General features: G+C 47.9%; 2 protein-coding genes across 2 annotated transcripts in view; one reads left to right on the top strand and one right to left on the bottom strand.

The window, feature by feature from the left end:
• The first annotated feature begins 1,886 nt into the window (after positions 1–1,886).
• Positions 1,887–4,711, top strand: LOC106806672 (alkaline phosphatase, tissue-nonspecific isozyme-like). The gene is made up of 5 exons (XM_014808685.1): positions 1,887–2,081; positions 2,460–2,612; positions 3,201–3,392; positions 3,911–4,027; positions 4,320–4,711. The coding sequence occupies exons 2-5, from the start codon at positions 2,480–2,482 to the stop codon at positions 4,628–4,630; spliced, it is 753 nt and encodes a 250-aa protein (XP_014664171.1). The 5' UTR covers positions 1,887–2,081; positions 2,460–2,479; the 3' UTR covers positions 4,631–4,711.
• A 1,467-nt stretch (positions 4,712–6,178) lies between these two features.
• LOC106806668 (histone acetyltransferase p300-like) overlaps positions 6,179–16,447 on the bottom strand; it is a 45,019-nt gene continuing 34,750 nt past the window's right edge. The window contains exons 21-32 of the mRNA XM_014808680.1: positions 16,193–16,270; positions 15,954–16,021; positions 15,429–15,576; positions 14,502–14,645; positions 14,054–14,167; positions 13,667–13,832; positions 12,718–12,942; positions 12,102–12,287; positions 10,316–10,597; positions 9,497–9,901; positions 8,842–9,063; positions 6,179–8,114 (exon numbers count right to left, since the gene is read on the bottom strand). Of these exons, the coding sequence (XP_014664166.1) occupies positions 6,858–8,114; positions 8,842–9,063; positions 9,497–9,901; positions 10,316–10,597; positions 12,102–12,287; positions 12,718–12,942; positions 13,667–13,832; positions 14,054–14,167; positions 14,502–14,645; positions 15,429–15,576; positions 15,954–16,021; positions 16,193–16,270 (3,295 nt within the window). The 3' untranslated portion in view covers positions 6,179–6,857. The remainder of the gene's footprint in view (positions 8,115–8,841; positions 9,064–9,496; positions 9,902–10,315; positions 10,598–12,101; positions 12,288–12,717; positions 12,943–13,666; positions 13,833–14,053; positions 14,168–14,501; positions 14,646–15,428; positions 15,577–15,953; positions 16,022–16,192; positions 16,271–16,447) is intronic.

Below are 16,447 nucleotides of genomic sequence, written 5' to 3'. Positions count from 1 at the left end.
CTAGGGCGCTCTCCTAATTATAAACACAGGTCTACTGATAAAGGATTATTGGAGAAATTTATGCATAGATACCCCCTAACCATATTAAATGCATATTCATCAGAAAATATAACTTCTCTGGTGAGATATTGCACATGCGCTAACACACCTTACATGAAATGTCTTCTTCCTATTTCTTAAGTGAAGTCTACTGATGGAATTTTATCATATGAATCTATGCTAGAATAACTCCTCTTCATTTTAAATGCCTAATTTTTGCAAAATATTCTTGTTCTTCTCGGGAGATATTGCGCATGCGCGAGTACCATTTTAGGCGTGCAGTATATACGGACTGAATAAAACTGCGTAACAAAGCTTTCTGAGGGAGAGAGTGGTTGGGAGACTGAGGAAAAGCGGCCGGCACGATAGCTGAAAGGCGGTAGAAGAAGAAAGTGGCTGAGGGAGGTACAAGGGTGGCAATGGGAAGGACGGAAGGAGATGAAGTAGTGATTTTGCACCCTACATGCTAGGGCGCTCTCCTAATTATAAACACAGGTCTACTGATAAAGGATTATTGGAGAAATCTATGCATAGATACCCCCTCACCATATTAAATGCATATTCATCACAAAATATAACTTCTCTGGTGAGATATTGCACCTGCGCTAACACCCTAACGTAGCCAGATTGTGTACTGACAGGTATACACAGCGGGTACAATACATGAAAGGTCTTCTTCCTATTTCTTAAATGAAGTCTACTGATGAGATTTTATCATATGAATCTATGCTAGGATAACTCTTCTTCATTTTAAATGCATACTATTTGCAAAATATTCTTTTTCTCGGAAGATATTGCGCATGCGCGAGTACCGTTTTAGGCGTGCAGTATATACGGACTGAATAAAACTGCGTAACAAAGCTTTCTGAGGGAGAGAGTGGTTGGGAGACTGGGAAAAGAGGCAGGGAAGATAGCTGAAAGGCGGTAGAAAAAGAAAGTGGCTGAGTGGGGGTGGCAATGGGAAGGACGCAAAGAAATGAAGTAGGGATTTTGCACTCTACAGGCTAGGGCGCTCTCCTAATTATAAACACAGATCCACTGATAAAAGATTCTTTGAGAAATCTATGCATAGATACCCCCTCACCATATTAAATGCATATTCATCACAAAATATAACTTTTCTGGTGAGATATTGCACATGCGCTAAGACACTAACATAGCCAGATTGAGTACTGACTGGAATACACAGCGGGTACCTTACTTGAAGGGACTTCTTTCTATTACTTAAGTAAAGTCTACTAATAAAATTTTAACATATGAATCTATGCTAGGATAACTCCTCTTCATTTTAACTGCCTAATTTTTGCAAAATATTTTTTTTCTTGGGAGATATTGCGCATGCGCGAGTACCGTTTCAGGCGTGCAGTACCGACTGAATAAAACTGCATATTAAATAAAGCTTGCTGAGGGAGCGATTGGTTGGGACACTGGGGAAAAGCGGTAGAAAAGATAGTTGAAAGGCGGTAGAATGTGGTGTGCATGTTTGAATTGTCAGAAGTAAAAAGATGGTGCGGGAGTTTGACTTGATTGAAGCAAAAAAGTGCGCACGCTTGAATTAACGAAAGCTTAAAATTGATGTGGTCGTTTAACTTGACAGAAGCAAAGATGTGAGCATGTTTGACTCGACAGAAGCGAAAATGGGCAGGGGTATGCCCTGGGGAAATGTGAATAGTTATATCCACCATCGCAAGCACACCAATAGCAGGTGACGCCACAATCCCTTTCCTATGCTAATGTACATATGAAATGCGCTCGCGTCGCTGTTCGGGTTGCCTGCCACCATAATTTATATCCGCCCTATGTATATATATATATATGATTTCGTTTGCAACTATAGGTAATACTAGGAGGCGGATGGTCCTACTTCTTACCCAATACGTTAACACCATCCTTTGACACAGTACCAGGCAAACGAACCGATGGCAGAAATCTGATATCAGAGTGGACAGCATTGCGAACGCAAGAAGGCTGCAACAATGGATTTGTAGTCAACAGAAAAGACCTTAATAATGTTAACCCTGCATCTACGGACTGTTTATTAGGTAAATAGCGCAGTACGTGCTTATAGCAGGATTAAAGTGACCTTGAAAAAAACGTTCAGATGGGACAACCAAAATGTCGTCGTGACTACATGAACATATTTAATTTCGTATTGCCGAAGGCGAGCCGCCCATGTACACATACGCGCGCACATACGTACGCACACACGCGCGCACACACGCGCGCACACACACGCACGCACACACGCACACCCACACGCACGCACGCACACACACACACGCACGCACGCACCCCCACACAGAAACGTTTATTGTTTTTATCGTATCAAATGCTTGTCATTATCAATTATAAATCAATTGTCTCTCACAGAGGATACGCGCGCGCTTATACACCACATTATAACACTATTCTGGCTCAAGGTCTGTTTAATTCGAGCCACATGGGTTTCCACCTGGACAACCTTGCTTTGCCGGAGAGCAGTCGGAAGGAGCCGACACTGACCGAGATGACGGAAAAAGCCATCAAGATACTGCAGAAGAATCAAGAGCAAGGATTTTTCCTTCTCGTAGAAAGTAAGTACTATTATACGTACCCTAATCCTAATATAACGTACTCGTTATAATATCGATTGCCACTGTTATATGCATTCCCTGGCGATATTGAATTAAGCTCGGCTCACCATGTGCACGCAGGGGCCTACACGCGGAAACCTTTGGTGGGAGACACCTGTGGGCCGTTGGCAGAAACATTTTGAATCGTAATATTAACCTTAGTCGTAAAACTTCACCGCGTTTAATAATAGTACTGATCATTATCGTAGAGTCACTTTGTGTTAAATTATAATTGTATAATTTAGTAGATCTTTCCGACAACGTTTGAATATGTGAACGTTGACAGTGTTGTCGTGAAATCGTTTTCATTCAGTCGCATTATTTTAGCCATGGTCGCAACTTTATGTTACAATCATGATCATTGTCATTATCTACTAATCAATTAAGGTCGAATCATTGTCGTAGAGCTGCGATGATTCTGTCAACGTCCCTCGCACCCGGCGCTGCTGACAAACTGACATTGAGTTGACATTGAGTTGACATTGAGTTGACATTGAGTTAACATTGGGTTGGCATTGAGTAGACATTAAGTTTAAAGGTTATTCGCAGGCAGTAACATCGACAAGGGTCATCACGCTGGCGTAGCGGCGAAGTCTCTGTATGAGACCCTGCAGCTAGACGAAGCAGTAACGCTGGCCCTGACGCTTACCGACGCTGACGATACTCTGATCATCGTCACAGCCGACCACTCTCACGCAATGTCCATGGTTGGATATCCTTCAAGGGGAAACCCGATACTAGGTATGTACTAGATCATTGGTGGTTTGGTTCGTTGTGACAGTACGATAATATTATATGAAATAAATTGTTAATATTCATATCATAATAATTCTTATAAGCACAGTAGGGGCCTATATTACCACAATCTTAAAAAGAACAAGAACAATAACAACAACAACAACAACAACAACCGCGACAACAAGAACAACAACAACAACGACAACGACGACGACGACGACGACGACGACGACAACAACAACAACAACAAGAACACCACCGACAACAACAACAACATCATCATCATCAACAACAACAACGACGACTACGACGACGACTACAACGACGACGACGGCAACGACGAAAACAACAACACAAATACAATAACCACTAAACCCCCACCACGTCATCACCGCGCCCATTCGAGCTGCATATTATTTAATACTAAAACTATAATAAATAATACCTAAAGTAACTACCGATAATCCTAGTACCGTAGCAACTTAATGCGAGTAATTTCATATACCGTCTATATATTGCAGGAAAGGTTGAGGAACCTTCTGATGTGGATTTTCTGCCGTTCACTACTCTTCTGTACGCCATATCACCCGGCGCGTCCGTGAATGCGTCGAGAGAAGATATCACAAGCGTTGACACAAGTAGTTATTTGCAATAATCGAATGTTAAAACGGCCATATGCATGGAAAAGACTTAGGAATGCTGTGTATTTCATACAAGCATAATTAGCATAAATCGTTCTTCGCAATGTCGCCGGCATCTCAAAAGAACTGATAAAATCTTCCATCAATTATTAATCAATTTAGCTTTGATTCTTAATTCAAACTAAATTTAAATCCAATTACTTAGATTATTAACAATTACGATGATCAATCACGATTAATAATAATAATAATCACAACCAAATAATCTAAAGGTAATATAACCCCGCAGGTGGCGCCGACTATCGGCAGCAGGCCGCAGTTCCAAGGTCAAAGTCGCCGCACGCAGGTGAGGACGTCGCCGTGTACGCTCACGGCACCATGTCGCACCTGTTCCGCGGAGTCTACGAGCAGACGTACGTCGCGCACGCTGCTGCCTTCGCCGCCTGCATCGGTACGCACACCGACTACAACAGCGAGCACTGTCGGCAGGCTCACGCGGCAGCGGGAGCGCCATTACTGCTGCCGTCGGACTCGATGAGTGCTTTCGTGTATGTTATCGTACGTGTTTATGTCAGCGCGTTGTTGGTGTTTTTCTTCTGAGATTTCTTTACGATTTTACGATAAATATCGTGGTAAAGACGTCTTTTCAACGCCTACATGTATATATATATATATACATATATATAGATATATGTGTGTGTATGTATCATTGTATGCAGTGCCGGATTAACAGTGCAGACTAAGCACGTGCTTAGGGCACCAGGGCCAAAGGGGGCACCACAAAGTTGGGAAAAGGGTGAAAAGAAAAAAAACGAATAAAGATTTGTACTTCCCAGGTGTACCACAAGGGGCCCCCAACAATACAATACAATACAAGGGGCCCTAATGCCACCCAACAAGGTGCTAATATATATAATTCCCAATTATCAGAAAGTGAAAGGTACTCAAAGACTTGTCAGACACTCATTGATGCTTATCCAGATGACATGAACAACACTTTGTCTACAGAGCTTCAGCAGTTCCATTCATATGTTCTTCATAAGTTTAAAACAACCAAGAAAACATCTTTCACTCACATGGAACTTTACAACACAATTACAGAAGACAAACTAGAGAGTGCCTTTCCAAATGTTGAAATTGCCTTAAGAATATTTTTAACATTAATGGTCACCAACTGCACAACAGAGAGGTCTTTCTCACAACTGAAAAGTGTAAAAAAAAAACAAATAGATTGACTCGTAGTCAGAATGAAGTTGTACATGCATGCACGCTCAAAATTGCCTCAAATACCATCTCCTGCGATCTACATTTTAAAAATTTTCTGGGGGAGGACCCCCATACCCCCCGCCTGTTTATCACCACCCTCCTTAAAAGCCTACATATATTTTTGTATTGCTGCAACCTGCATTGTATATTTGGTCAGACAGGTCAACAACTAAAATGGACTGGGTCCGTGTGGAAAGGAGGGGGGCACCAAGATTGGTCAGTGCTTAGGGCACCAGTGAGCCTTAATCCGCCCCTGATTGTATGTATATACAGTGTATATACATATATATTATAATAATGTGCATGTATTTAATACGTCACCAAGGACAAGGGGACATTTGCAAAATTCTGGCGGTAAGAAACATAACTGCTATTACAGTGGCGGTGTATGGAATACGTATACACGACGTGTTCTATCGACGTGTTTCAAAACATAGAGAGAGATAGAGAGAGAGATAGATAGAGGGAGAGAGGGAGGGAGGGATGAAGGGAGAGAAAAAAAGGGGGAGAAGGGAGGGGTAGATAGTACTGTGTAGTTACTTAGTATATTATAGTGTAGACGAGATTTGCATGTGTGCACGACACCCACAATGAGTGAGAGCAAGTTGTTAATATGTGTATAACATAGTACTCTATATTACATCTATTTTATACACTCCTGTTAATATAATTGTGACATATATAATTGAAATAAAACGCCCTGGAGCCATGTTGTATATAGACGACAATCTTCCAATCTTCACGTCTATTATGTTCTTGGAGTTTTTCATTCTGATCGATTGATACATGTATCATGATATTTCACTTATCATGTGCGTGCGTGCGTGCGTGCGTCTTACGCAAGCGAGTCTCCACAACAAGAAAACGCCCGGTCGCCAACCGTAAAATTTGCAAAAGTGCACACATTTATTTTCAGACAACGGATTAGGAATAAGTACGAAACAAGATTACAGTGTGCGATCTCTGCACAACAACAAGATCTGCTAGACTTCATGATGTGGCAACAACCGCAGAGATATCACTGACACTATATAGCATGATCGTTTTTCTCCTACACACTAAAGTATTATGATGCAGGGGGATGGGGCAATTTCAGGGATGTTCATTATAAAACTTTACACCTTTCAATATATAATAATTATCCATGCCTATCTACACCCAACTAGAAGCTAATCGAAGAACGAAAATTAATTTACGTGAAAGAGTTCACCATTGATGCTACCTATACAAATTATAGCGGACACGTTCACTTTTTACATTTCTGGGTTTTTCCATCCACTTTTAGAAAAAGGATTCAAACCCACGTCATCGTACGTACTTCTTAAATTACTAACGCAAACATTGGCTGTTTCACGGCTGCTCGCTGAGCTCTGTATAAAATATTTCATTCGTCATAATAAAACTTCTCTCTATTATCGTCATTTATCTCAAAATGCGCGTAATATATCTGAAAAAGGAAAATAGTTACAATATTATTACTTCACTTATTTTACAGGTAACAAACCATTTATATTATTATATGCTCTCTATGCTACTAATTACACGGCGGCTGCTGCTGCTGCTACAAGTTGTCGGCGAACCGCGACAGCTGGTCCTGTGGCGTGTTGTAGGTGTTTAGGTCATTGTCCATCGAGCCCATGTCCTGATTTCCGGGGCTCTGCAGCGGCCGCGACGCCGGCGCCATCTGCGACAACATCACGTCGGAGTTCATCTGGTGGTCCGGCGTCATCATGCCGGCCGGGTGCGGGGAATGTGTCTGTGCGGGATGGTGCGGCGACGGCATCGCGTGCTGCCGCGGCGACGGCGACGGCATCGGTCGTTGCCGCGGCGACGGCACGGGCTGCGGGGAGCGGCCGGTCAGCGGCGTGTTGGGCGGCGGCGAGCGCACCTGGTGCAGCATCTGCTGCGGGGAGGCCAGCGCGGCGCCCGCGTGCTGCTGCTGCTGCGCGGCCGCCGCCGCCATCAGCTGCTGCGGCGACATAGGCCGTTGCTGCTGCTGCAGCAACATGAGCTGCTGCGGAGACATGGGCCGCTGCTGCTGCTGCTGCATCTGCATGAGCTGCTGCTGCGTGAACTGCTGCACGGCCGCGCGCGGCATGCCGCCGTCCACGGGCTGGTAGCCCGGCGCGAAACCCAGCGGCTGCCGCTGCTGCTGCTGCGGGTAGGGCGGCGCCGGCGGATGCTGGAACTGGTGCTGCTGCTGCTGCTGTTGTTGTCCCGGGGGCAGGTGCTGACGCTGCTGCTGCTGCTGCTGTTGCTGCTGCTGCTGCTGGCGTAGCCACTGCTGCTGCACGAGTTGTTGCTGGGTGGCCTGCTGCTGCTGCTGCTGCTGCTGCTGCTTAGGAGTGTTCTGGCCCTGCTGCATCTGCAGCTGCATCTGTGGTGGCACCCCAGGCATTCCCCCTGGCATCATCTGCTGCTGCTGTTGCTGCTGCTGCTGGGGTGGTTGCTGCTGCTGTTGCTGCTGCTGCTGCTGCTGCTGCTGTTGTTGCTGCTGCTGCTGCTGCGCAGTTCTCTGCTTTATGAACGCGGCCATCAGCTGCGGATTCGACTTGAGGATGTTGAGCACCTGCGACTGCTGCTCGTGCGACGGCTGCGACTTCAGCTTCGCGAGCAGCTGCTGCAGGGCTTGCTGCGTCTGCTGCCGCTGACCCTGCTGCATCTGCTGCTGCTGCTGCGGTGATGGAGGCTGCTGCTGCTGCTGCTGGGGCGGCGGTGGCATCATGCCTGCAGCGATGGCTCCGCCGGGCGCGCCCCCCTTTCCCCCGTAGCTGGCCGGCGGAGTGGAGACCTGCTGTCGCGCCGCCTGAGCTTGGATCTGAAACACGACGCGGGGATGTTAGCGAGGTTTAATTAGATCATATTAGTGAGGTTTAAATAAATCCAATTCTAGTTCTAGTTTCTAGTTGTCTCTAGTTATCTCTAGGCATCTAGAGAGTTCCGACTCTACTCCTAGTCTGCCTAGAGACACCAAGAAAACTGACTCTAGTCCTAGTCTGCCTAGAGACACCTAGAGTTCCAACTCTAGTCCTAGTCTGCCTAGACACACCTAGAGTTCCAACTCTAGTCCTAGTCTGCCTAGACACACCTAGAAAGCTCCGACTCCAGTTCTAGTTGTCTTAGGCATCTAGAGAATTCCATTTCAGATTTCCTATTCATATATACAGAGTTCCGACTCTAGTCCTAGTCTGCGTAGAGACATAGAGAAAGCTTGCGACTCCAGTTCTAGTCTCTAGTTGTCTCTAGACATCTACAGAATGCTCCGACTCTAGTCGTAGTCTGCCTAGAGACATGTAGAAAGCTCCGACTCTAGTTCTAGTCTCTAGTTATCTCTAGACATCTACAGAATGCTCCAACTCTAGTCCTAGTCTGCCTAGAGACACCCAGAAAACTCTGACTCTAGTCCTAGTCTGCCTAGAGACACCCAGAAAACTCTGACTCTAGTCCTAGTCTGCCTAGAGACACCCAGATGAGAGACCGATGCTCTAGTTGTCTCTAGACAGAAAGCTCACGACTCGTCGTCGACCACGACGCGCCATCGTTACCTGATGTGCCGCCTGCAGAGCGCCGATGGGCGCGGCGCCGCCCTTGCCACCGTCGTTCATCCCCGGCTTCATGCCCGTGCCCTGGTAGTGGTGCTGCGCGGTCGCCGGCTGCGGCGTCGGAGGCTGTGACGGCGTCGGCGTGTGGTGCGGCGTCGACGGTATCGACGGAGCGCTGTTGCTAAGCTGCGACATCGCCGCCATGCGTCGCCGCATCAGTTGCTCCTGAAATCGCGGATCGTTGCCACAGTGAATCGGGTGCGCTCGGGGAGGGGGGGGGGGAGTTTATAGCATTGAATACGCACAGCCCGGGGCTCGACATCGGACACTAAGTTAATCTTAATGTTAGCCTTAGCATTAGCTTTTCCTCGTAGACAGGACTACTCTACATTAGCACGTTAGAATCAAGAGACTTGCACCCACAATGAATGAATCCCTAACAAGACGCTATCTAAACGAGTGAAAGAATATGTGATAGAAACATGAGACAGAAGCAAACGAACATATATTAATAGTTAACCACTAACTGAATACTACCTCGGCTCCATCACGCACGAATGCACTGCTAGTCACACGATGAGAGACAACCGAATTGCCGCCACCCTTCCCCACCACAACCCCTCCCCCTCCACACCCGCCATGCCCTCCCAAAACTCACCTGCTGCATGCGCTGCTGCTGCTGCTGCTGCTTCAGCTTCTGCTTGATGTTGAGGCAGAACGGCACGGGGCAGCGCAGCTCGCGGCACTGCTTCGCGTGGTAGCAGCACAGCGCGATCAGCTGCTTGCAGATCGGGCACGCGCCCTGCGCCTTGCGCTTGCACTGCTTAGCGTGCTGCACGACGCGCGTCATCTTCTTGCAGCTCGGCAGCCGGCAGTTGGCGTCGCGGCACTGGCACGCGTGCACGAGCGACTCGATGCAGCGCTTGATCGACTGGTGCCGAGACTCGGTCGGGTTGCTGTTCTTGTCCGCGGCGCTGCCGCCGTCGTCGAGGTCCCAGCCGAGCTTCTCCATGCGGTGGATGTGGCCGAGCTTCTCGTAGCAACTGTTGCACAGGTCGTAGTCCTGGTGGTGCGAGAGAGATAAAAGGTTAAGATAAACATACCGAGGGAGATGGTGGAGGGAGCCCATGATGGTAGTGAGTGCAGTTAAGAGTTGTGAGAGAGAGTGCCCATGATGAACCCAGTTCCCTAGTTAGTGAATGTAGGAAGTTTGGTTTTTTATTATAATTTTTTTATTTCCAAGTATGTTACATCAATGTAGGAAGAGTTGAGAGGAGGTGGAGGGAGCCCCTGATGATATTTAGTGAGTAGCAATTGTAAAAGGGATCTGGAGGGAGCCCCTGAACGTGACAGCATCGCACTTTCCACTCCCGCTTCCTAACGCCCCGCCCCACGCCCCATCGGTGCATCGCGCCATCCTCGCGCGACAACTGAGCACCACTGCGCAGCGATCACGCGGACGCGCGCGCTCTCTCACCTCGCAGACGGTGCAGTGCCAGCGCGTCTCGACGTGCATCTTGCAGTTGTTGCACGTGTAGACGAACTTGTCCTGGCCCTGGTTGTGCAGCTCGTAGAGCATCGCGATCGAAGAGAACTTGGCGCGGCGCAGCGACGAGAACTCGTAGTGCTTCTCGCGCGCGAGCGTGAGGAAGGCGTCGCGGCCGTCCATGAGGTCGCACGAGATGAGCGGGTCCGGGTCGTTGACGGGGCCGAGCGTCGCGACGATGTGGTGAGGCTGCAGCCGGATCACGAAGAACACCTACGGGAGAGAGATGGAGAGGTGAAGAGGGATGCACGTAGAGAGAAGGATGAAGAGGAATCTTACAGGGTGAGAGAGAGACAGAGAAAGCGAGCGGGAGAGAGAGGGCAGGACGAGAGAGAGAAGCAGAGAAGAGAGGCAGAGAGAGAGATGGAAGAGAGGCAGAGAGAGAGAGAGAAAGAGAGAGAGGAGAGAGGAGAGAGAGAGAGAGAGAGAGAGAGAGAGGAGAGACCGGAGAGAGGCAGAGAGAGAGGAGAGGCAGAGAGAGGAGAGACGGCAGAGAGAGAGAGAGAGAGAGAGAGAGAGAGAAGAAGAGGCAGAGAGAGAGAGAGAGGCCAGAGAGAGAGAAGAGAGAGGCCAGAGAGAGAGGAGAGGCAGAGAGAGAGAGAGAGACGCAGAGAGAGAGCAGAGCAGACGAGAGCAGAGATAGGAGGCAGAGAGGCAGAGAGAGAGAGAGAGGCAGAGAGAGAGAGAGACAGCAGAGAGAGGAAGAGAGGCAGAGAGAGAAGAGAGGAGAGGCGAGAGAGAGAGAGAAGGCAGAGAAAGAGAGAGGCAGAGAGAGAGAGAGAGAGAGTAGGCAGAGAGAGAGATAGAGGCAGAGAGCAGAGAGAGGAGAGCAGAGGCAGAGAGCAGAGGGCAGAGAGAGAGAGAGAGACAGAGAGAGAGAGAGAGAGGCAGAGAGCAGAGAGAGAAGGAAGAGCAGAGAGAGAGAGGCTAGAGAGAGAGAGAGAGAGAGAGCAGCAGAGAGAGAGGAGAGCAGGCAGAGGAGAGGAGACGAGAGAGAGAGAAGAGGCAGAGAGAGAAGGAGAGAGAGAAGAGAAGAAAGAGAAAGCGAGAGAAGAGAAAGCGAGAGAGACAGTGAGAAAGAGAGAGAGAGAGAGAGAAAGAGAGAGAGAGAGAAAGAGAGAGAGAGATAGAGAGAGAGATAGATAGAGAGGATAGATAGATGGATAGATAGAGAAATAGGAGAATAGAGAGAGCATAGATAGCAGATAGAGATTTAGAGATAGAGATAGAGATATGAGATAGAGAAGAGAGAGAGAGATTATGGAGGCAGGGTGAGAGAGAGGTGAAGAGAGGGATTCATGTAAGAGGAGGATGGGGAGCAATCTTACATAGAGCAGTAGAGAGAGAGAGTGAGAGAGAGAGAAAGAGAGAGAGAGAGAGAGTGAGTGAGTGAGAGAGAGAGAAAGAGAGAGTGAGTTGAGAGAGAGGAGACTATACTGAATGGAGAACAATGGGATTGGCTCTAGAATGCTCTACCATGTGCATATAGACCGTAAGCCTAAATGTACATTGAGTGCTGGCTTATTCTACAGTGTTTCGTCTGGAGACATGGGTGAAGGAAGGCTAGATTTCTATCACGTATTTCCCCTGTAGCAATTAACAGCTTGAGATAGCTAGGCACAGCAAAAAACACAAGCAACTCCACTGCTACTGGTAATTTTACCTCCTCACTAAAACAACAACATCAACAACATCAACAATAACAACAACAACATACCTCTTTATGCTTTTCCATCGTGGCAAAGATTTTGGATGACAGATCGCATCCAGTCTGGGGAGGATTCACCTTCTTGCTCGTCTTTCTCTGGCTGGCCTTCTTGTTCGACTTCTTCTTACCCTTCTTCTTGCTGTCTGCACCTCCTCCTCCTCCGCTCTGCAGTGGAGCAAAGACGCACCCCATTCCCTGAGAAAGAAACCACAAATTATCGTCTGCCGTCATAAACGAGTAGATGAGGCCAGTGGGTATGCCACATCTAACGTAAACTCTCTTCATACTTTTTCGTGGTTGCTCCAACTTGACCACCAGGTCAAAACGCAGATGTGCCACATGCGTAAAGAATGACAACGGGAACCTGTCTTCACAACAGCAATCGCTACAACACAGATATATATATATAATAATAGATACATACATGTATGTACATATAAATATATATCTGTATATTATATATATATGTGTGCGTGTGTGCGTGTGTGTGTGTGTTTGTGTGTATACATATAGACAGATAGGTAGATAGATATAAACATGTGGATCCACAGTACCCCACGCATAACGAACAAAAGAAAATCTCCTTCACAGCAAGCTTCCTCCCCTACCCCGCCCGCACACTCACGTCTCCCGAGCACTCTCCGTCGGCGGCATCCCCGTTCTCCGTCGACTGCGCGGCGGCGGCCGCCAGCTCCGCGGCTTCCTCAGCCTCACGCTTGCGCTTCTCCTCCTCCTCCTGCTCCAGCTCCTTGATGCTCTCCTCAAGCACGTTCGGCCAGAAGTCGCCCTCGAAGTAGGCGAGCTGCGTCGGAGACGTCAGGTTCTGCTCCATCGCGTCCTTCAGAATGTCCTGCAAGGTCGAGAGATTGTTTGTGAGGGTCGCTCAAGGTCGAGAGAGATCGCAGACGTGAGAGGTTGGGCTAACGCTTGGAGAGCTAGAGGGGTAGGCTAAGACATTCTAGACGGGCAACTTCTCACTCAGAATGTCCTCAGAAGGTCGAGTGAGAGCGGGCGTGAGAGATCAGAGAACCCTCGGAGAGTGGTGAGAATGGGAGAACCTCAACCCTAATCATGTTTGTGAGGGTTGATCTACCTTTTGGTAGGTTAAAAGTATTCTTTATAGACAGGGAGGGGTCGTTGTAGAAAGGCGATTTCACTGCTTAATTGTCGCTGGAGGAAATCACCACGTGTTCTTTACAAACAGAAGTTCATTGTTTAGAGGTGGCCATAAACACAGGTTTGATTACATTTCATATACTCTGTTGATATCAGTGGCTATGTGAGCATCATGAAAATGAGATTCTCACGTTTCAGAGCTCCTGGAACAGCAACTGCCCCTGCAACATGTCTGGACTGCGGCGGCTTTTTTATAAGACTTTTACTATTAACTATTACTTGCTTTTTCTTAACTAGCTTACTTTACAAATCCTTACAACTTCATAGTCACAAAGGCAAAAGGAGGATAGTTATCTGTATATAGGTCTTCTCGTACAGTAGTGGCAAACACATAAGTGCAGTAACCACTATGGAGCCACAACACTGCACCACCGACATTGACAGGATGGTAAAATTACCTTGTAGTCGATCACAACCCGTTCAATCGTGCCTTTATCCAACATTTTCTTGTACCATTCCTGCAGACGTTTGGGCTTTGGAATCTTCTGTTCGGGCGGGTGGCAGTGAAATATATAGTCGTCGCCTTCACTGGGTGGACACGCCCATATGTGAGCCCACACATACCTATAACACGCACGCAAAAACACCCCAGCCCCCTTATTAACATCACACTTATATAAATAATTCTCACCAACAATGTAACAAACCTTGCATGCAAACATTAAATTCAATGACAAACACTGACGGATACGCGTATATGCACGTGCACACGCACGCATACGCGCACGCATGCACACACACACACACGCATACGCACACACACGCACGCGCACACACAGACATACCCTAGCTGTTTGCACCAGTCCAGGTATCCTATGAGAATTTCATGGTAGACGTCCGTGCGGTACTCCCGTGGTTTGAAGAAGTGCACACTGTCCAGGTACGACAGGTAAACTCGCCTGCAATCAAGTGCGAAACGAAAATCCTTGTCAGGCACACTGAGAAATCACTGTACACTGTTTCAGTGATCACTTCCACAACATATTAGACTGTTAAACACTGGCGTACACAAAATATTATGGTGTAAAATTGTTAAAAGTCGTAAAAGTGTGTAAAGTGAACACAGAACATATGCGTCAACCCACAACTTGCTTCATGAATATAAAATATCTGGCAACCACTTGCATAAAAGTAGAGTTCAGAGACTACCTCTCGCTCTTTCTCTCTCTCCTCTTCTCTCTCTCTCCCTCCCTCCTCTCTCTCTCTACAGCTACCATAATTAGCACGCCTTACCTGGAGTTGGGGGCAGCGCTGTCAGAGCCGTACTCCTGCACGTGCATGCCGAAGAAGCAGACTTCCACTCCGTCGATCTCCTCAAACGCAAACAGACACTTGGAGCGGTAGGGGATCGTCTCCGGGAATCCCTCGTCGCAGAATCTGTAAGGAACGTGATGAACGTCAGACGCCGCTCGACTCACCAAACAAACCGCCGGACGAACTGCCGGACGATCTGCCGGACGATCTGCCGGAACGAACCGCCGGACGAACCGCCGGACGAACCGCCGGACGAACCGCCGAACGAACCGCCGAACGAACCGCCGGACGACTCACCAATCGAACCGGCTGACAAACCGCCGAACGAACCACCGAACGAACTGCCGGACAAACCGCCGGACGAACCGCAGATCGAACTGCCAGATGAACCGCCGAACGAACTGCACGTGGCGCGTTCACGCTTGCAGTGGTATGTCGTCGTTTATGCAAAAACCGTCGCCTTAGAATCTGCGCCGAGGCAACGCCAGACGTCGATCGACACCGACCGACGAAAATGGGGTAGCGGGGAACAGCGGTATGTCGCGGATTTCTCGTGAAGCCATCTACACAAAATCTACGCCGAGACAACGTTAGACATCGCCCATGCACCCATCGCACGTTTTGTTATTTAGATGATGATGTCAACAGTAGCAGTAATAGATCTAGAGGTGCTTGCATTTTTCGCTGTGTACTAGCTGCCTCGGATTCAACGCGTGTCCCCTGAACGAGCTACAGGGGAACAAACGCAGCAGCGTGTCACAAGGGTACGCGTTCGCACATTGTTGTTGTTATTTATACGATGATGAGACTAACAGCAGCAGGTAGGTAAGCAGTAGATGGGCTTGTGTTTTTCACTGTGTATTAACTATCCTAGACTTTAAATGGCTGCAAGGGGAATGCACTCACCTCGACCGCATTCCCGGCTTGACCTCGACGAACTTGTCGACAACGGACACCATGCGTATGATGACCTCGCCCGCGCCGCAGTCCCTCTTTCGCAGGAAGTTGTTCACCCTGTTCTCCAGGAATGTCGCGAGACGAGTAGAGGGAATGCCTGTGGGAAGAAAGAAAGAGGAGAGGCAGGGTTAACACTCAACCACGCAACAGCGAGAGCGAGCCGACGACATTCCGATTTGCAGACGTCAAAAGCATCGGGTGCTGTCACGGTATCATTCGCGTCATTAATGAAAAGGGGTTCGTTAAAAAGGGGTTCGTTAAAAAGCAGCTACAAACTTAGGTTTACTCGGTAGAATATCAGTAATAAGAAAATCAATAAATAATCAGTAATCCTCGTTAACCTGTAGACATGCACGTATATCTCTATCTAATTTCAGGCCCCGGTTTCTGCCTGTTGCTTGTAAAGATTCGCGAAAGCCTCGACACAACGCGAATCGTAACCGCAAATAGGGTGCAGGGGGCCGCGCAGCTTACGTTTGGCAGAGTACTTGTTCTCCTTCCTTGTCTTGCCCGAAGCCTTCAAACATCCGGTGCACACAAACCTGCAACAGACACAGGCCCGAGTCATCAGTGGTCCCCGTCACTACCCCGCCGCAACAGCAACGCAGCCAACAAGGCCAAGCCTTCTAGATCAGCGTACGGTCTAGCGGTTTCGCAGAAGTCGCAACGTGAAAGCAACATCGCGCTTGTATATAGGTGAGGAAAGCGCTTACCCTTCGCTCCATATCTGCTGGAAGTGCAGCATGCAGATCTGATGCAGCTTTCTTCCGCAGTCAAGACATTCCACGAAACTGAAAACGAGAACGACGTAAACGCATGAAGATCTCACAAGAATGGTGGCAGAACCCATTTTTTGGGTTATACTGAACTGTACTGTACCATACTATCCTATCCTATCCTATCCTATCCTATACTATACTATCCTATACTATACTATACTATACTATACTATACTATACTATACTATA

The sequence above is a fragment of the Priapulus caudatus genome, unplaced genomic scaffold (genome assembly GCF_000485595.1).
Source record: "Priapulus caudatus unplaced genomic scaffold, Priapulus_caudatus-5.0.1 Scaffold173, whole genome shotgun sequence".
Lineage (NCBI taxonomy): Eukaryota > Metazoa > Priapulida > Priapulimorpha > Priapulimorphida > Priapulidae > Priapulus > Priapulus caudatus.
Note: the sequence above shows the minus strand (reverse complement) of the source record. Positions and strands in the feature narration are given on the sequence as shown.